Here is a 21,744-nt window from a genome sequence, read left to right as displayed (position 1 = left end):
TTATTATTACCGTTGTTGTTTTTTGTACAAACAGGTTTAAAATCATGTGTCACTGTGTTTGTTTAAATACGTGATTTACTCTGAGTATATGCTCAATGTTTTCATTTTTTCATTTTTGTAAAACGTTTCCTATAGTGCTGCTTTAATGTTGAATGTGCAATAAATATGTACTGCCTGCTTTAATGAAACCAGCAATTCAACATACTTGTGCTGTTGTTTTCAGATCTCATCTCATTTATTCCCATCTTTCTTGCAATCTGCATACTTTCATGTCAATCACAGGAAATCAAGTAATTAAAATAACTAGGCCAGCAACAAGGTGACATTTGGGTAATTGGAGAATCTTAGTTCTTAGTGTCTACTGAGGATTTCTGCTTGCATGGAGCCAATTATGAGGAGTAATGCAGATGTATGTGTGAGAAATGCATTCTGAGATATTAGTCATAAACAGGTCGAACAAAAACAAGCTTAACTAAATAAAGTGGTTATTGTTTAGCCTTGAGGCTCCAGGTCCATAGTGAGTGTGTGTGTGTGTGTGGGTGTGTGTGTGTGTGTGTGTGTGTACACACATGTGCTGATTACTATATACCTCTCAGCCTAGCCTAACAGCTGGACTACATCAACTCAAATGACTCTCTTTCAGTTCCTTCTCTTTTTTGTGGGGTCACTAGAGTCCCCTTACATCCTCATTTTAAAAATTAAATTCATCTCCCACCTGTGTGATAGGGAGATTCTATTTCACACTTTCGGCTACAAGCCTCAATCACAAGAAGCCAAACTGTTATCTCTGCTCTTAAATAAAATGTCATCCCTTCTTTTCTGTTACTCCTTCTGGTTTTCCTCTAGTGGCTTTCATCTTTGTAAACAGATGTGCTAGCTGTTTTTCTTTGAAATAGTGAGAGAAAAGAAGGATGATGAAAAGATTGAAAGTGAAAAAGCTTTTACCTAAAATTGGCCTTTTCACACTTCCACAACAAACCTCAGTAGGTCCAAATATCTTTATGCCTGTTCAACTACTGCATGTCAAGGACCCCATTTACCTCATTACCATTTATTTATTTATTTGAGATTGGATCAGCGCTTAATACAGGTGCAAACAGGGGATCACACATTTTGTGACTGGCTTTTAGCCGTTGACACATTGATTTCTGTGACCGTTCTCCCAACTTCAACTTTTATTTATATAGCATTTAGTTTCAGACGAAGAGTGTATAAAAAATAATTAATAAAAAGATAAAGAGTAATATAATAAAAAATACCAAATAAAAATGAACATGCCTACACACATAGCACTATCATACCTACGCACACAGAGACAATTACTCAAGATCCCCTTCCTTTAAAAGAAAGGGTTAATAGAAATGTTTTCAACTGAGACCTAAAAACCTATATAGATGGAGCCTGCTGAATATAGAAGACTGTTCTAAAATTTAGGAGCACTCTATCAAAATCACCCCTTTCAAAAGGCACACCTTTGTGGTATACCTTTGTGCCAAAAGAGTGCATAAGTACCTCAAAGGTACATATTGGTACCAAAAGTGTACATATTCGTACCTAAATGGTATTAGAACCTTTTTAAAGGGTACCTTCTACCTTTTTCGGAGAGTTTATATTTTAATCTTACCTACAATAATCATGCATCTTAATTATTATTTTTATTTTTTATTAATTATATTATTATTAAAGTTACTTTTCTGGGCAGCTGCATTCAAAATCCAGTTGCCTCACAAACCTGAGAGGCATTTGCACATTAGTTTGAATAGGCACAGTATGACCTTTCTGTTATAACACTTTTCCTTCCAATCCATTTTCTTGTTACAAACAGACGTGGAAGCGGTGAGCTCAGATTCTGCATCCTCTTTTTGCAGGTACTCATCATCTAATATCCTGTCAAATCTGGTTTGATTTAGTCGGTACCTATTTCAATATGGGCATTCTTCAACTTTGAACACTTTGATGTTCCAGACAGGTTTTTTTTTGTATACATTTTTTGTGTGAAGGTCACATTAAAACTGTCTGGCATTTTAAGTATTCCTTCCTCATCATTTGAAGTTTAAATTATTTTCAAATGCCTTTATGTAGCCATTTTATTGTTTTAACTAGACTATGAAAATATATTAGAATGGGTGAAAAATAAACAATTTAAATATATAATCTGTGAAAAAAAAAGTTTAATAAAAAAATACTTTATGTTATCATAATGTCAAAATATGCAAACATTGTGAAAATATTATTTTATTGTCGTGAGCTTAGAATTATACAGTTCTATCTCCGTTTAGGGTAGTTCTGAGATATTGAGCATCAAAGTTTTTAAATCCCTGCTTTTTTGTGAGATGGAACCTTTTTATTTTATTAATAACTACTGACAAAATATTTTTTTTTACAAAAATAACACCACACAGGCATTAATAAACACCTAATGGATGAGATTATGTCAAAAACTCAATTTCGACCAAAAGTGGAGATAGAACCATATAATTCTAAGCTCACGTTGTGTGTATGTAGGATTCGGAGACATAAAATAATAGCCATGAAATTACGCTTAGAATGATAAATGAGTCAGTCATTCTATTCCAAACATTTTTAAATTGTCATTAACCACAATACATCTGTTTTGGAAGTGACACTGCAGTGGAAATATTCATGACTGATACAAATAAAATCATTATTCTGTCATGTATAAACAGTATATACACAACTGGATGTTGTTAGTTGGCAAATAAACCAGTGAGAGTGTGAAGCAAGTGTTTATTTTCTAAAGGTCTACAGGACCATGTCCATTCAAAATCATTCAAATCATTCAATCATTCATTTGCGGTCATTCAAAATGTCCATAGTTGCAGTCAGAAACACCCATATATGTGTGTGTTCATCTACTGTATTAAACAGTTAGGTGAGCTATGGCATCTGCCTGTCACCTTTGATTTTCTGAACTTCATCTGATGGCTGTGACTGCATCTCTGTGTGGAAGAAGCTCCCTAGAAATCTTTGGAAAAGGTTGCAGGCAGTATTTAGTTGCACGGCATGCAGAGCACACTCATGTTTAGCTGCAAGATTCTGCTCTGAAAGTCTGAAAGTTAGAGAAGCTTGACAGTGAGGTATATTTCCCTCAAAGCTTTCCTCTGGAACAACAAAGCACAACCATCTACATATCTATAGGCCGAGGAGATGAGCTGCTAACTAAAACAGTAAGTTATTGTCAACAAGCCATGAAGGTAAATATTTATGCATATACACCGTAAATCCCCTGGGATTACATTAGAAATTATTCATGTTTATATTTGGCATTCTAAAATATGTATCCAGATGGGCTGAATATAAAATCATACTATTGAATTACATGACAGCCAAACTCTTATATTGTAAAATAACATGACGTACCTGTAACACAGCACTCTGGTCAAAGTTGTAGGCACTGGGTCGTCCTTCCAATGTGGAGAAGGCCACATTTCCGCCGGTAAGTGGAGAGATGTCACTAAACTCATCCGTGCAGAGTGCTGTCCTTTCATTCTCGCCTGGACGTATGAAGCCCTTATTGTCCCTCCTGTACGTCTTGCGACAAGAAGCACTGTAATATTGGTATGGCTGCCATGGTCCATTCTCCTCCGTACGCTTGTAGATGGCAAAGCTCTCTGGTCGACTGGTGTAGAACTTCAAGCGGACATATGTGATCTCAAAGGCCTTGCCTTGGAAAAACAACAACAACATTAATGTCATGTTAATTTGGACAGATCCCGCAAAATTCAATACTTTCCTTAGTTAATGTAGCTTGGTAATTAAATCCCAGGACATAATTAAAGTGACCTGTAAACTGAGTTAATGTAAGATTTGCATCTACACCGAAAAAAAAATTAACATCTAAATTAACTAGTTTTATCTAGTTCAAATGTTATTTAATGCAACAAATTTAATTTGAAAATAATAAGGTAGAAATAGCTCTTAAGGTGTATTTGCAGTTTACCACTTATACGTCCTTCATCTATCGAGCCAAATCAAGAATGTGCAGGTGTTAGATCAAGCCAAAAGAAAATCAAGGTTGAAAAAGGTAAACAGGATGAGGACACTTTATCCAATTTAGAGTGGAAGGCAGCTTTCTTGTGTCTGTAGAGAATACTTGTAGTTTTTGCCTTGAGAAAATGACTCGCTGTGAATCATCTAAATGTGAATCTACTAAATAACACAAATCAGATCCATCTGTCCAACCTCTCATCACTGGGCATCAAAGGAACTTCCCTCTACTGGTTTGAGTCCTATCTCACAGGTAGGTCCTACAGGGTTACATGGAGAGGCGAGGTATCCAAAGCACATAAACTGAACACAGGGGTTCCTCAGGGTTCAGTTCTTGGACCGCTCCTCTTCTCCATCTACACCACACCATTGGGACCCATCATACAGGCACATGGTTTCTCTTACCATTGCTATGCTGATGACTCACAGCTCCACCTCTCATTTCAACCAGATGATCCCACAAGAGCTGCACGTATCTCAAGCTGTCTGGCGGACATCTCGGCATGGATGAAGGAACATCACCTGCAGCTCAACCTGGCAAAGACTGAGCTTCTCGTCCTCCCTGCCAATCCGTCTCTACAGCACGACTTCACTATCCAGCTAGAGACATCCTCAATCACCCGATCAAGGTCGGTCAGAAATCTTGGAGTAATATTTGATGACCAGCTGACCTTCACAGACCACATTACAAAGACAGCTCGATCAAGCAGGTTTGCAATGTATAACACCAGGAAGATCAGGCCTTTCCTAACTGAGCATGCAACACAACTTCTCGTCCAGGCCCTGGTTATTTCTAGGCTTGATTACTGCAATGCTCTTCTAGCTGGACGTCCATCATGTGTTACTAAACCTCTACAAATGATCCAGAATGCTGCAGCCCGCCTTGTCTTCAACGAGCCCAAAAGTGCTCACGTCACTCCTCTGTTCATGTCACTGCATTGGCTACCACTCGCTGCTCGCATCAAATTCAAAGCTTTGACGCTTGCTTACAGATCTACCACAGACTCAGCTCTGTCCTACTTTCACTCCCTACTACAAGTCTACGTCCCTACCAGAAGCCTACGATCAGCTAAGGAGCGACGGCACATGTTGCCATCACAGCGAGGCACTAAATCACTCTCCAGAACATTCTCATTCACGGTTCCATGCTGGTGGAATGATCTCCCCACCCTCGTCCGTAATGCAGAATCCCTGACAGCATTCAAAAGACAACTGAAAACTCATCTCTTCCGTGAGTACTTAACATACAAAAAAAAAAAATTCTTCTCTTTTAAATATTTCCTTCCCTTTTAAATCTTCCCTTGTCTGGCTTTTGCTACTCTGAGCAATGCCTGAACTTTGTATTTTGAGCACTTCTTGCGTCGTTCTTCCCTCTTCACGATGACTCGCTTGCTTTAGTCCTCAGGTGTAAGTCGCTTTGGATAAAAGCGTCTGCTAAATGACTAAATGTAAATGTAAATGTACTTGGTGGTACTTTGTCAGTTTAATTGTTACTCAAATCTTATTTGTTAAATGTTTTGAGGTTTGCTACCATCTCTGTAAAACTAATATACTTATTACCAGTGTTGCTGCCAAAATATCACTAAGTTATCATCCACTAATAATTCCCACAGCTGGCAAATGCCTGTATGAGTTCTAGATAAGTAATAATCACATGGCCGTACTGATACAAATGAACAGCTTGATTACAGTGTGATATTGTTCACAACAATTCAATAAACATGAATTTAATATTGAGTAACTTATGTTTTAGGCACAATATTACAGTTGTATAATACATCTGATATGCTAACGTACACCCATTTCTAATTCATAAAGCCTTGGCCTAGAAGAGAGTTCATCAGGTGGTCCTCAAACTTCACTGGGTATTTCGACCCTTAACCACAAAACCCTCCAGTTTGCGGGTCAGCAGTGACTGGCCCGGTCACTGGACCTTTCCTCCAGGCATCCAGCATGTGTCCTCTCTCTTGTGCCAGAGCCAACAGGAGGTTCTCTCTGATGCTTCTCCCAGCCCACGAACGGCTGCTTTCCTCAAGTGGCCTCTCAGTCCAACCTTTGTCAATAGATTCCACACAGATTGAGCTTGGAATCCTCGACATCCGACTTCCACCGTCATCAGCCTTGTTGACCACCCCTTGTCCTGGCTGTCTTGGACAAGTTGCTGGTATTTGGCTTTTATCCTCTCTGCAGCTTCCTTACAGCCCTCCTCCCACGGCACCGTCAACTCCACCAGGATGATCTTCTTTCCCTCTGAATACCACATGATGATGTCGGGCCTTAGAGTTGTGGACAGTACCGCCTCGGGGAAGTGGAGCTTCCTCTCGAGATCAACCTCCATTTCCCATCCCTGGGCTGACTGCAGGAGATTCTGCCTGGCTTGGCTGTGGATGACAGGTCTTTGGCCCTCTTTCACAAAGGCGATGGTGCTCAGCAGTGGTCTTGCTTTGGCTGGGAGTTTCTTCCTCCTTTCTTGCTCCAGGATGTCTGCGAGCACTGCCAACACCTTGTATCTCCCACCTGTATCTGCCACCTGATACAGCTGGCAGATTCAGGTGTATCTGCAACCTGTAGGCGCCACCTGTATCTCCCCTGTGTCAGTGCGATCTTACACCCTGACAGGATGTGCGCCATTGTTCCTTTCCCACCACACAACCTGCACATTGGGTCCTCCCTCCACCCCCACCTGTGCAAATTGATTGGGGTTGGTAAGGTATCATACACTGCTCGGAGTAGAAAGGATATACGTAAGGGCTCCAGCCGCCACAGTTCACTCCATGTGATTGTTCTCTTGGGGAGGTTCCACCTCGTCCAGGTGTTGTGAGCTGAATGGATTTTACTCTTCTCCCTTCTTTCTCACGGTTTCAGACTTCATCCTGGATCATGGTTCTCTTCTCCCTAGGGGTGGACTTTGACAACTACTGGAAATGTGCTGTTCCTTGACCCTGTCTTCCATTGCAAGGGTTTCCAATTATGTCTTTGGTCCTGAGAGAACATTCTGCCTGGTTAATTGCCGTGCTGGTGGCCCACTCACGGCCAGATCTTGTTCTGACGCCTGCTTCCCTGGTAAGTTGGTCTTGAGAGTCCTTATATGTCAGGGACAATCTGCATTTGGCAACTTTAAACTCCTCCACCACTGATGACAGGGGAAGCTGGAGCTGGCCCGACCTTATATAGTGCCCCAAGGATGTAAAGCTCGGGGGTATTCCCAACCATCTTCTAACGTGCTTCCGTCCTTCGGATGAGACATTAAACCAAGGTCCTGACTCTCTGTGGTCATTAAAAATACCAAATTTGCCCCTTGGCCTCTTTCCATCATGGCTTCTTAATCCTCCCCCTGTCATGATTGGCTTCATCACTGTCTCCTCTCCACAATTAAGCTGGTGTGTGGTGGGCGTTCTGGCGCACTATGGCTGCCGTCGCATCATCCAGGTGGATGCTACACATTGGTGGTGGTTGAGGAGATTCCCCCTTCCATGTGTGAAGCGCTTTGAGTACCCAGAAAAGCGCTATATAAATGTAACAAATTATTAATATTATTATTATTATTGAGGTGCTTGTTGAACTTCCTCTACATTTCTTCAACAGTTAATATAAGTACCTCATATACAGTGAGAAGCCACATGAGTCTTGGGAGCAGGCCATGTTGGTAGATCCAGCACTTGTCAATCTTCTTCAGCCATTCTTCAACTTGTTTTCCGGTGCTGGAGATGCTGTTCCTGTCTGACAGGAAATCATCATACCACTTTCCAAAACATCTAGTTGGGTTCCCCTGGATGTTCGGGAACACTTCCCCAGTTATTTTCTCTTTTTTTTTGCCCCGCGAGTGAAAATATGTCCAGATAAAGTCAAAGCAGTCTCAACAATTGTGCATCTTTGATCACAGTGGTGTCTGAATCAGTATTTTTGAACAAATCAGTTGATTGAATGATTCAAGGATTCACTCATAAAGACAGTGCATCCATCCAAAATACCATACTTCCTGACTATATAGTAGGCGAAAAACAGTATGTGACAAGATAGTATTTTTGAATTCACAGTACTCACAAAAGTGGATGATATACTACATCCGGCGAGATTCTGAAGTGCACAAATTAGGCTGCTTTAGTAGGCTAATAACGTAGGTGCACCCACGTATGTGACGAGGCTTTCAAAGTGGACGAAGGAAAAATGGAGGGCCTGCATTCACAAGCGCCCTCCCAGCAAACACATTTACGTTGTGGCAACGTCTGTGGCACGTTGCATTTCTACTATGGCAACGTCGCTGTCTACGTGCTCGCAACATTGTAACAATGTAGAATTGTAAGATGCGACAGCAACTGCGTGACGACGTTCTGACAATTTTTTTTTATGATAGATATAGATATTCCCCATTTAGCATGTTATGTTTTGAGGCAAATTTTTTAATTCGTCAGATATTAGATAATTATATACTTTTTAAATATTGTTTATCCTTATTATTATTTAATGGGCCTGACAGTAAATTAATTATAATCAACACCTGTAGTGTAGCCTACACTTTGAAGAGAAAAATGAAAGAAGGTTACCTTAATTCAACTTTATTAAAACTGCATGTGGTAATCAAATTGCACTTCCAAAAGTCATTTGTGAAAAAAAAACTAAATAAACAAATATACAAATTTATTTTAAGTGTAATGAATGAAACATAAAAAGCAAAGAACATTTAATGAACAAAACCGGTGTAAAGACTCCGTGGGGAATTTGCATATCATAATTAATAATTCGTGAGCTTAGAATTATACAGTTCTATCTCCGTTTAGGGTAGTTCTGAGATATTTAGCATCAAAGTTTTTAATCCCTGCTGTTTTGTGAGATGGAACCTTTTTATTTTATTAATAACTTCTAACAAAATTTTTTTTTTTTACAAAAATAACACCACACAGGCATTAATAAACACCTAATGCATAAGATTATGTCAAAAACTGAATTTCGACCAAAAGTGGAGATAGAACCATATAATTCTAAGCTCACGAATTGGTAATTAATAATTATTCATACATGTTTGGATTAGATCAGTCTTACATGTTAATAAAACTCCCGATAAGGGATGATATGTCATTTTACCTGCATGCATGTCTGTGTATCCTTGCACTTAACCACAAGTTGATTGCAATTAACTACACGGACCACGTCTTACAAAACAGGCTAAATTAATTAGCTCAATTGTCAGACTAATATTTGTGGGAATCCACAATATCATCTTACTTTATAGGATTTCAGGAAAAGCAATTCTGTGGCCACAAGAATTGGGTTTCCTGACCTATAAACACATACTCTTTAAAGTATTTTTAATTTTTAAGCTTGTTGTTATAAGATCTTTTGACACTTAAGGGACTTGAAAATGAGCAAAAAGGCAGTACATCAATCAAATGAATATAATGAATTTAATAAGGCAGAACTACTTATGTATTTACTACGGTTACATGGGATATATGTATTTACAAACATAATAAACAACAAAACACGATAAGGCATCGATGAACGAGAAATGCATAGAGACAGAGAGAGAGGAAATGTAGAGAGTTGCAGGAATAGAAGAGGGAGTTTAGAAAGACCCGAGGATCTTTCTAAATAGCAAATTCACATAGACAACGGACTTTGAGAGACAACAAGACTTCAACAAATCTTAAAGCGTGATAAAACACGGATACTTGCACAGGTAACTCTTTGCATGGCTTGTGAAGAAGCGTGTGTGTCTCTCGGTCCGTGCGTCACGTGGTCACGTGCGCGTTTCTCCTTCAAAGCGAGCGCGCGCTCGTTTAAAGGTCCATTGTAGATGGATTTGCTGAAGAGATATGTCACGCGGTTTTCTTTTCAGTCGTCGATTGGAATTAAACACGGAGACTTATCTAAGACTGAAAAACACAAACTAGACTAGAAACAAATAAAAGAAAGGCGAAGAGCTCGCCCGGAGGCGAGACGTTACATTATGACACAAGGACAAGAGGGTAAGAGAGGGATAAACTGGTATTCAGTCCTTTTGAAGACCTGACGTTTCCGCCTTCTTTTGGAAGAGGGTCCAATCAGGAGCTGTCCCTTTGGAGGGAGATTTTATGACCCTTTGTGTTACAACCAGGCATTTAAATCTCTAGTTTCATTGGGTGTTTAAAAGAAGAATCTACACAATTCTTATAATACTAATGTGTCACAAAGTTTAGCAAAATGTAATGTCAATTAACAAATGGGGAATGAAGATTGGAGTTTATCGAGACCAAATTTGCCACAAATGGATTTGGTTAAACATTAGTTGGCAAAGTTTAAAACATTGTCGCATTAGAGTTGTCGAGAAACATAGACCAAACCACAAAAAGGCAACTCATGAAATAGGGAACTTAGATACATTGTTCATACAATTCTCAAGTGGATATATAATAGTATATATATATATATATATATATATATATATATATGAATACAGGATTCATTTCTCCTCCTTGGTTAGAATTCAGAGAGAGACAGTTCTGTGAACATTCCTTTCGGTCGTAAACGCTGTTATCTAAGAACACCAGTGATGTTAGTTTTGGTCTCTTTTCACTCCAAAGATGAAAAATATAGTAAACTATATTTTACTGGATATTACTGTACGTATTCTGATTGATCACACCGAAAGCATTCTGGAGGTGTCCAGAACTATGTGTACAAGTTATGGGAATAGACAGTTATATTTAAAATGCATAATGAAGGTATTTATAATTCACTTTAAGCTACGATAAAATCATAGTCATTCCAATGTGACATGGGAAAATGGACACACATAAAAACACATCGAATATATCTGGTTAAATGTTTAAAAAGAGAAGTTTCTTTCTCTTTAGAATCACCTTCTTTGGGACATTCCAGTCAGTCATAAAAATGTCTCGTAACTGGACACCACGCTCTGTCCTGAGCGGGCTTCACTTGTGGGGGATGCGTGTGTGGTTGTGTGTGTGTGTGTGTGTGTGTGTGTATGTTAATTTACATCCAGGCTTTTTGGGCCTGAAGGCTTTGGGATTTTAGCTAGGATGTATTTAGTTATTCAGATTCACCCCTCGCCCAGTCCTTACACCGGGTTGCCTTTCAGTCGATAATATCGGACGTAGTCGACGTCGACTGAATGGGGATCGAGTCCGAGATCCAATGTTCTTCGAGTACTATTGAACGAGTCAATGGAATTGGCGTGCGTGATTCGCATCACACACTCCGCCCTCGCAGCGGGGGTATAAATATGGAAGTGGATGCACGCACTAGTTGCCTTTCGCTTCGGAGCCGATCGTTTGATGTCTCTGAAGAGTGCTGTTGTTTACAACGAGCGAGTGTGTTGGTGTTCTTCAGGAAGACTCTCCCAGTACTGGTGGTTTCTACAGCGCGAAGTGCAGCGGTGATCGCGAGCTTTGAGCTCTCAACAGCTGTTCTAACAGCAACAAATTCTAAATGTTTGTGTGTGTTGACGGCTGGTTAGAGGGCGGAAAAGTGAGTGCTTCACTGTTTCAGTTCACTGTTCAGTGTTGCCGCGGTCATTCCCCTGTGTGCTCCGGCACTGGTAACGGGTCCTATTTCCTGAAAGAGCAACACGGGTGCGTTTGAGTCTTTTTCAAGATGTCATTCCACCATTGCGTTTCTGGATGCGGCCGTTCCCTTTTCCTCTCTGACGGTCACAATTGTTGCATCATGTGTTTGGTTTATATATTTATGTGTATATAAATATGTATATAAATATATTTATATAAATATAAATATATATATATATATATATATATATATATATATATATTGATATGTTCAGTGAAGCGCAAGTCCCCATTACCATGCCCCACCCCCGGGTGCCGTGTGGGATGGGTGATCGGAGGATAGCGATGGATGTCTCGCCCGGTAACCATTCCCTGTGGACTCCTCACTCCTCCATCACACCGCAGCCGATGGAATTCCTGTTAAGCATGCTGGTCCCTCTTTAATGGACCGATCAGCTTCAAATTCAATGGGGGTTCCCCCAGAGGATAAGATGTCGATAGCAGCATCAGAGGGTGAGCTGGCCTCTGGAAATGACGACTCGGCTGTGTTATCTCCCTCTGGGAGTGTAACATTGCCCGAGCAAGATCCGGAAATGTCAGCTATACTGAAACGGGCCGCCGAGGCTGCCGGGCTCGAGTGGAACCTCCACGTGTCCCGTTCAGTCTCGGTTGGAGGTTTGGTATCTCGGGGCGGGCCGCGCTGGTTCTCAGCTCGCCACCACAGTGCCTTTCTTTCCCGAAATGCATGGACAGCTTACTAGGTTGTGGACGCCATCTTTCTCTGCCAGAAACTGCCTGAATAGCTTTTCCCCCTCACTACCCTTGATGGAGGAGTGGTGAAGGGTTGCAAGGCTATCCCTCCAATGGAGCGGTCTGTCGACACAGGTGGACCTGTGTCCGGCGGCCACTGCCTTTTGGGGGGATCATTGTCTCCCCCCTAAGGACTGTGAGTTTTCGTCCGTTCCGACGGGCAGAGCTTACAAAGCCTGTGGGCAAGCCGCCTCCTCTTGCGTGCCATGGCGTTGTTTCAGGTCTGTCAGGCCAGGGCACCTATGGACATGAACGAGGGTAGCCCAGACCGCGCATTCAAAGGTGAGCACCGCACTGCATCCAACCTCACCCTCTGGGCCACGAGTGTCGTGGCGTGCGTGATCGGTCTGGCGATGTCCACCTTAGTGGTCCAGGAGCGCCATCGTTGGCTCAGCCTGGTTGATATGGCGGATGCGGACAAACTTCGGTTCCTGGTCTCCCCAATTTCCCAGGTTGGGCTGGTCGGCGACGCGGCGGAGAATTGCATCCAACAGTTCTCTGCCGCCCAAGCACAGACGGATGTCATCCGGCACATCCTGCCCCGGCGGCCAGCTGCTGCCTCCACCCCGCCACCGGTGGCAGTTCCTCCGCTTCTCGTCACCGAGGGCGTTCCCTGGCTGCCGCTCCCGCTGGGCCCTCCTCAGCAGCCTCCACCCAGGCCTCAGCATGGAGCTGGCCGCAGTAGGGATGCCCAGCCTGCTCCAGGTCCTGCCAAGCCAGGTGGCAAGCGACAGCGAAAGCATTCCGGAGCGGGCCACCCAGGGATGGATGAGTATGCTCTTGGAGTTGGTCACTCCCTCCCCACGGGTGAGGGCCGGGTGGATTCTTTGTTTGTGTGTGTGTCTGTCCCCCCCCCCCCCCCCAAAAAAAAGCGGAGCAAGCGGCCCCCACACTTTGAAGAAAGAGCAAATTCATCTGTTCCTTGGTTCCAAGAGGGCCAGTCTGCCGGGGGTAACCTGTATAGCCTTACACCCATCAGCCCCCCCTTGGTCACCAGCAGGCAGCTTGGTGCGTTCAAGGACCCGGTCATCCGCCTTCTCACGCGCCCCCTGCCGCTAGTGGAGACAGGTAAGTGTTGCACAGCACACTAACACCACACTCTCCACTTTGCTGCCCCACCTCAGGCTCGGCTATCCCACTCAAGTCAGTGATAATCATCACATTAGGTGTTGAGCAGACGTGCTCCTGAAAATCCAGTGATATTCATCACACCTAGTGTTGAGCAGTGCTCCTGACTTGTGCGCGCTTACTGTATCTTATCCTGCTGGCGAATGATTCAATATAGCCACTCCTCCAGCCAGTATGAACGCCAGTTGCAAACTCGTTCTTCATGCTATTAGGTGGTGGGTCGTGACCATTTTGGCCCAAGATTGGTCTGCAGCTCCGACCTGAATGACATTTGCTTCAGATCTCTACCTTCCGCACCACAGGCCATCCTGTGTGTTGCGTGTGAGGGTGGAAGTATCAGTACAGAGTCCTTCCCTTCGAGTTCTCCAGAGCCCGTTGGGTCTTCAGGTCAACTGGGAGAGAGTAATCTCGCCCACAGGTTGAGTATCTCTTTTTCAGTTTTGGAGGTGGACTCGGTCCAACACGTCTCTCCAATGAGAGTGTGTTCAGCTGATGCGTATAGAAGTGAGAAAGAGTCCCACTGAAAGAACTTTCAGAGACTCCTGGGGCATATGGTAGATGCAGCCACTTAACTTCCTCCATATGAAGACCACTTCAGCCCTAGCATTCACGATCGAGTCCCGAGGTGACCTTGGCAGAGCAGCTCACCCTGTGTGACTACAGTTCACCCCGGTCTGCTGCCAAACCCTCACCGACTGAGGGGCCATGTACAAAGGGCGTGCTTTAACAGGGGGCCTGGGCGACCTCCGACTGCACGGGCATTCGTGCCTCGAGTTGTTAGACATGGTGACCGTTGCGTGAGCTTCCCTCGCATGTCACGACTCACCCGTCACCTCCTCCTTGGAGTCAGAAGCTTCTAAGGACGCTTTGTTCCACTCTTCCTGCTCTACTCAATCGTGCCGCCGACGAGCCTCACGACAGTTATAGCCAGGGTGAGTGAAGACTCCATCCTCTGGGGTCCAGCTGGGTCATGACCACTCTGGGGCCGCTCAGTTGCCCATCCGGTTTCGTCTCCCTGCCAGTTGTATTGTTTCTGTCCGAGCGGACAACCCTTGGACAGACACTGGCTCTCAGCTGCCCCAGGGGCCTGCAGAAATGCGTTTCCACCTAAAAAGCAACTGCGACTCATGGTCACCTGGCGCCTGCTCAAGTCAGTGAATTCATCACACTTTCATGTTGAGCAGCAGTGCTCCTGAAGCTCAGTGAATCCTTTCACACTCAGTGTTGAGCAGAAATGCTCCTGTAGCTCAGTGAAGTTCTTCGCACTCAAGTGTTGAGCAGAAATGCTCCTGAAGCTCAGTGAATTTATCACACTCAAGTGTTGAGCAGAAATGCTCCTGAAGCTCAGTGAACTTATCACACTCAAGTGCTGAGCAAAAATGCTCCTGAAGCTCAGTGATCTTCAAATGTAGTGTTGAGTAGTGCTCCTGTCTTTTTGCGCCCGTTGCTTGCACCTACGGTGCCAAGTCAAGAGGGAGCAGGTCTTCATAGTTTCCCCTTATTGGCCCAACCAGACCTAGTTCCCATCTACAGCCTTCCTGACTTCCCCTCAACACTTTTTCAGGGACGGGCACGATGGCACCCGCGTTCTACCCCTGGAGAATCCGGGCGGTCTTACACCGAACGTGGAGGTTCAGGTGGCTATCACAGGAACATGTGATAGTTACCATCACTTCTACAAGCACCCCCTGGAAATAGGTATTGTGCTTATGCATTAGAAGTGGAACCTAGTCGTTGAATGCGTCTTCTCTCCATGAGGAGATCCTGAAAGCTTTCGATCGTTTCAGTGCTCTCTTTCCTGTAAGATGGGTTGGAGTAGGCTGTTTTCCTTCACCCTCAAAATGATGTTGTGCACTGCAGAGACCACCCCTGAGCCACTGTAGGCAGTGAGTTAAAAATTCTGTTAAATCAGTTCTCCTGCTCGCATGGTCTCTACTAGAGGGTAGGGACTTGCTTGGTTTTGGTCAACGTGTTGTGCCTGGAGTTCACTAGCTGAGACCCCGACCTGGATTGTGCCCAAGGTTCCTAACTCTCCCGTAATAGGATCAGGTGGTGAGCCTGCAAGCACTGCCCCAGAGGGGGCAGACCCAGCCTTGGCTTCTCTGTCCATCCACTTCATAGCGTAGACGCGTACAGAATGCAAGCCTTAGACCTCAGACCAGCTCTTATCTGTTAGGAATTCAGCAGAGAGGGAAGGCTGTTTCCAAGCAAAGTTGGCCCACTAAATGTGGTTGCTTTTATTTCGGTGAAAGATCCGAGATGCTCATGTCCACTTAGGTGTTGAGCTCCTCTATAATGAGTGTTTGCTCCGCCTGGGCGTTGACAGAGTGCTTTGCTGACAGATTTAGAGTTGGGGGCTGGGCGACACCTATATTGAACCGCTGCTTCCCGTGGGCTCCCTTCTAATGAAGCCAGTTTCACCGTGAGCCCGGTTCAAGTGTTGGCTTGCTGTGCCATTCCCCTCCTATGGACTGGATACGTGCGCCTTTCTACTCCAGTTGAGTTCCCTGAATCCGAACCCTGTTGAGTTCCTCCACACCCCTCTGACATCGGACGTGCGGAACGTCTGGTGTTCGGCCTACCACTCGTAAGCAGTGTGGAACCTGTGTTAGGCTGGGTCAATAATTTGTGGTCCCTACGGGGATCCCATATGTGTATTCTTCCACGTTACGGCTCCCTACGCGAGCCCGTGTCTTCTCTCGGCAGAGTCTCTCTGCCGTCACTGTCCGGTGAGTCTCCCCCCGTCTCAGGCTGGAGCCACCCCAGTGACATTCCATATGTCATACTGCCTGGTCATCCACCCAGTTCATATGTGTATTCTCCACATTACCTCCCTTCGGGTAGGATGTGGCTTCCGCAGCGTCCCTTCCTTCCAATGTACAGGGAACGCTTTCCCAGTGGTTCTGTAGGAACAGCAGTGACTTCCCTACTTTTTATGTACTTCTCAGAAATATACTTCAAATTGCTCATAAGTATACTTGACATATACTGACAGAAAAGTCTATTTGGCCTATACTTGTTGATCAAGATATACTTTAGTATATTAATTATAAAGTATAATTAATTATTCTAAGTTTTCTTGGCTTGTACTTGTGTTTACTATTTTGATTGAGTAGCTTATTAAATACTTTTTAAAAAACATAATATTAAACACTTATAAACTTATAAACTAACATGTTCAAGTTTATATAGTAACAAGCTTTCAGGTGGAATAGCTTATAGAGTAAATACAATAAGCATGGAACTGAACCTGATCTTGTACAGAGCGATAATAATATTCCTTTACGAAAATTAAGTTTATTCAAGTGTTCTATTAGTATACTTCTTTTCAAATAAAAATAAGAAAGCATACTTTCAGCTACATTTTATATACTTCTCAGAAATATACTTTATTTACTTCTTTTCTAGTTTTTACTTCTTTACTTCTACTTACCTGTCTCCACTAACTAGTACTTCTAGTTCTTATGAAACTTACATTGTTTGAAAATATTGATTAAAATGTTGATACAAAACAGATGTTTCTAATTCTGCGTATCTGAATTTTTCTGTGCTAGTCCACTGGTAGTATAAATAGAATTTACTTTAATTGTACTCTACTGTTTCCCCACCATTGACTGATTTTTCCAGCTATCCATGTTTTCACTGTTATACGGTAAGAGGCGCTATGACACATCGTCTAGTACAGAATCTCTGGATCAAAACACAGGAGAAGTAGAAGCTGAAACAAGTGATCGAAGATTGCTCAGTCAAATGTAAAACAACGTGATCATCAAACATTAAACAGCATGTAAATCAAAACTCCTTAACGTTTCCAAATGAAATGAAGTACCGGCGTCGACATCGAGCATGACCTTTCAACGTGATGATGTAGTTTCCGGCGCGTTGCAGATCAGCTCAATCCGAACAATTGTAGTTAAAAAGTATATATATATATATATATATATATATATATATATATGTTTTTTTTTATTTTTTTAAATGACCTATCGTTTCGCTAGATAAGACACTCTTCCTCAGCTGCGATCATGCACAGCCCATTGAAGCACTTCACAGACATTTGAAACTGCATTGATTTAGACTTCAAAACACTGGTTGCCAAGTCCATTATTCGAAGAAAAATCCAGAAATGTTTTCCTCAAAAAACTTAATTTCTCTTCCACTGAGGAAAGAAAGACATGGATATCTTGGATGGCATTGGGGTGAGTAAATTATTAGGAAATTTTCATTTTGAGGTGAACTAATCCTTTAAGTCGCTGTCTGTTCAAGGAGTACTGAAATGTCAATTACTTATAAAGTAATTTTGGCTTCATTATGGCTTAAAACTTTGGCATAAAGTTTAAAGGGGTGGTAAAACACGATTTCACTTTTCTAACTTTAGCTAGTGTGAAATGTTGCTGTTTGAGCATAAACAACATCTGCAAAGTTACAATGCAAAGATATTTGCTTTTAAAGAAAAGGAGTACAACAAGCGGCTGGTTGGGACTACACGACATTCCTCCCGGGTTAGTGACACCAGCAACCCTGAAATGTATAAACCCTGCCTCCGGGACACGCAGTCCATGTTGAGAAGAGGAAAAGTTGTTGTATAAGAGTACATTTGTGAGCCAGCTCAAACTTTAGCATCCTCCTTTTCACATACAATAAAAAGTCACTCTGTGTGAATCTCACAACAGTTCCTATATGAGCGATTTATAGATTATCAAGACAGAATATGCTAATTGAAGATAGTTAACTCCACATCAGCAACATCATTTCATAAACTAACCATTCAGAGACGTCCTGTTGCATTCTACATGTTGTCACTTCTTCTTGAGTCTCTCCATCTTGTCTGACTGTTTTAACATTAAAGGCATAACCGTTTCTGTCATTTTAGTGTGTCTGCATGAGGTAATCGCAGCTGCTAACACACAAGAGCTCTTGAAACCCCGCCCTCTGAGGCAGCTCATTTGCATTTAAAAGGCCAGGCACAAAATGGTGCATTTTTGCTAACCCTCAAAAAGTGACAACTTTAACATGCTATATAAAAATATCTGTGGGGTATTTTGTGCTAAAACTTCACACACACACAAACGCACGCACGCACGCGCGCACGCACGCACGCACGCACGCACGCACGCACGCACGCACGCACGCACGCACGCACACACACACACACACACACACACACACACACACACACACACACACACACACACACACACACACTCTGGGGACATCAGAGATTTATTTTACATCTTGTGAAAAGGGCATTTTACCACCCCTTTAAATATTTGTCATACCTGACCAGATGTTCACCACTTTCCTAACGTAAGGATTAAAGGATGGATACTAAAAGAAATATATGTCTGCATACACTATGTTCGTAATTTACACAAGATCCCAAACTCCATGAATTATCAGCTAACGTCCCTCCAGTTAGAGACTGAACAAATAAATGTCACATTAGACAAGGAAGTTGTAGGTTGTGTTTGAATATTTACGTATCTTATTTAGCTGAGGTAAATTAAACGCAATTCTCTCGTATCCTTGCTCGATGGAGAATGAGACGGGCCAACGGGCGGTTGGAATTTAAAAGGCTGATTTGTGCTTCAGGGCAGTGACGAATACATGTGTAGTCCAGTGGTTGTCTAGACACCCTAGGTACAACCTTAAGCAATGGCCCTGAAGAGTGGCTCAATGTCAACATTGTTACAACGCTGTAACAACCTTCACCACACAACGTAGTTATAGCAACCTTTTGGCCATGTTGTTAAAATGTTGTTAGGAGGTTGGATACGTTGTGCCTACGTTCTGTGTTTGCTGGGCTGTCGAGATGTGATGCAGAACTCCTCTGTTGCACAGGAAAATGCTGAAATCTTTGGACATACCATTTTAACACTGTATTAATACTTCTGTCTTACATTTCCGTCACCAGTTTTGACGTTATCGTTGTGTGTCGCGTTAAGTGTTATGCAAAAGACAGTTTGAAATCTGATTTGAGCAGCTAGAGCTCAGCAAACACAGAACGTTGGCACAACGTACCCAACCTTCTAACAACGTTTTAACAACATGGCCAAAAGGGTATGGAGTCAATATAATGCCACATAGTTTTGCAAAAGAATAACGTATCACAAAAGAAAATAAAAAAAGTAATAAAAAAAGTATTGAGCAGAGAAAAAAATGTTTTACTCACAAAAATAAATAATGGCAAAGGGGGAAAAAAGTACTGAGAAAAAAAATAGTTTTGCAAACAAAAATAAAGATATTTTCCATACTCACACCTAACTAAGTTATTTGCAACGCTGCTTTTATTCTGCATTTCAGTCAAGAGCTTCACTTTTTTCTGCCCTTCTCTTCATGGTGCTGTTTTAAAGTGGGGGCGGAGTCAAGAAACCCCGCGAAGCCACATCATCAACAGGAGACGCAGATCGCAACAGTTAAAGTCACCATGGCAGTGCATAGGGATGCTGGTGGATTCCATAGACAGTTAAAGAAATGGACACAGCGACCCCCTTGATTTCAACGCAGAAAAGTGAAGCCCATTATAAGCACTCACTTCCTGATGACTGAGCGTACTGCCCAGGCTCAAACTGAGCTTGACGACGTAGATGTGACGTGAGCAACCTGTCTGACAGTTGTAAATCTTCTAGTAGCTGTGCCACATTCCAAATTATTTCCAATTCCTCAAAAACGTTCTTGAAATATATTGTCCTGTTGCTTTTATGGACTCTCTTTTATGGACTCTGACTTTATGCCTCCATGTCCCCCCGATTGTCTCATAGACAGTAAAAGATTGCCTGAGAGCTTCTTCTCCTGTCTATATGGTAATTTCTCTACTGGGCGACAGAGAGTCGCGTGGTTATGATGCAATCGTTAGCCTATTTTTACAAAAACGGCTTCTACGGGGCCATAACGTAAGATACAAAGTAAATGGAGCCTTTTATACATTGTCATGTTTCTTTAGAAATAAATAATGGACAAATTAAGTCTTTGAACGCCTGTAAAGTTGTAAAGATGTAAAGTTATTTGCTGTCAAAGTGATGCCAAAATGAATGGGAGTCAATGGAAAGCTAACAGCAGGTGATGTTCTGCTACAATGGCGGCTTCAGGGCTCTGGGTAGGCTTCAGTTTCCGGCTGATGGATTACCCCCTTGGTGGATTCCAGGTATGTACAGTTGATTGTTTCCCTTTATTTCACCATCATTAAAATGTATGTGTGTTTTTTTAAAGCTAAATCCGATTAGTATTAACGACGATTGCCAAAGTTTAATTGCTGGTGGCGTTTTTAAATCTCGAGTGCTGGAATGGTGACTTGCCGTGGAGGCCTTATTCTTATTGTGAATAATATATACTGATATATATATATATATATATATCACTTATTGTGAACAAATGGCAAGTCACCATTCCTGTAGACCTGTGCATCAACAGTCACGCACACGTAAGTTACACACAGCCCTCGAGAAGAACAGACCGCCAGCAGTAATTACACTTTGGAAATCGTTGTTAATACTAATCGGAATTAGCTTAAAAAAAACATTTCATTATTGGTGAAATAAAGGGAAACAATCAACTGTACATACTTGGAATCCACCAACATCCCTCTGCTCTGCCATGGTGACTTTAACTGTTGCGATCTGCGTCTCCTGCTGATGATTGACGCGGCTTCGTGAGGTTTCTTGACTCCACCCCCACATTAAAACAGCGACATGAAGAGAAACACAGAGAAAAGTGAAGCTTAAAGGAAAAACGGAATTGTGAGCACATGCTTGCTTGACTGAAATGCAGAATTAAAGCAGCGTTGCAAATAACTTAGTTAAGTGTGAGTATGGAAAATATGTTGCAGATATAAAATAGGATTACAGCTGTCATTGATTTTCTGAAAATAATTATATCTTTCTTTTTGCAGTACTTTTTTTATTTTGCAATTCTTTATTTTTGTTTGCAAAACGTCTCGGGTTATGACTATAACCCTTGTTCCCTGAGAAGGGAACGAGACACTGCGTCGTTGAAAACGACTCTTTGGGGACGCTCCCTTAGCGTGCGCCTCTGAAGTATTAATGAAACTAATCCAATCCTGATTGGTGTTGCGTCATGGCGTAACATGTGACGGCACATAAAAGTGACGCCGGCACACACACACATTAGCCTCGGGATGAAGCGAGCTGCTCCTAGGCATAGAGGGGCGTGGCAAGACGACAAAGTGTCTCGTTCCCTTCTCAGGGAACAAGGGTTATAGTCATAACCCGAGACGTTCCCTTTCGAGGGAACTCGCACTGCGTCGTTGAAAACTCTCTTTGGGGAACGAATGCCC

General features: G+C 42.6%; 1 protein-coding gene across 1 annotated transcript in view; it reads right to left on the bottom strand.

Moving 5' to 3' along the window:
* lamc3 (laminin, gamma 3) overlaps positions 1-21,744 on the bottom strand; it is a 142,326-nt gene that overhangs the window by 102,448 nt on the left and 18,134 nt on the right. Inside the window, exon 2 of the mRNA XM_077231062.1 lies at positions 3,382-3,686. Within this exon, the coding sequence (XP_077087177.1) occupies positions 3,382-3,686 (305 nt within the window). The remainder of the gene's footprint in view (positions 1-3,381; positions 3,687-21,744) is intronic.

The sequence above is a fragment of the Siphateles boraxobius genome, unplaced genomic scaffold (assembly GCF_051911475.1).
Source record: "Siphateles boraxobius isolate OS27281-9 unplaced genomic scaffold, OSU_SipBor_1 16, whole genome shotgun sequence".
Classification (NCBI taxonomy): Eukaryota; Metazoa; Chordata; class Actinopteri; order Cypriniformes; family Leuciscidae; genus Siphateles; species Siphateles boraxobius.
This window is presented reverse-complemented; position numbering and strand designations above follow the sequence as displayed.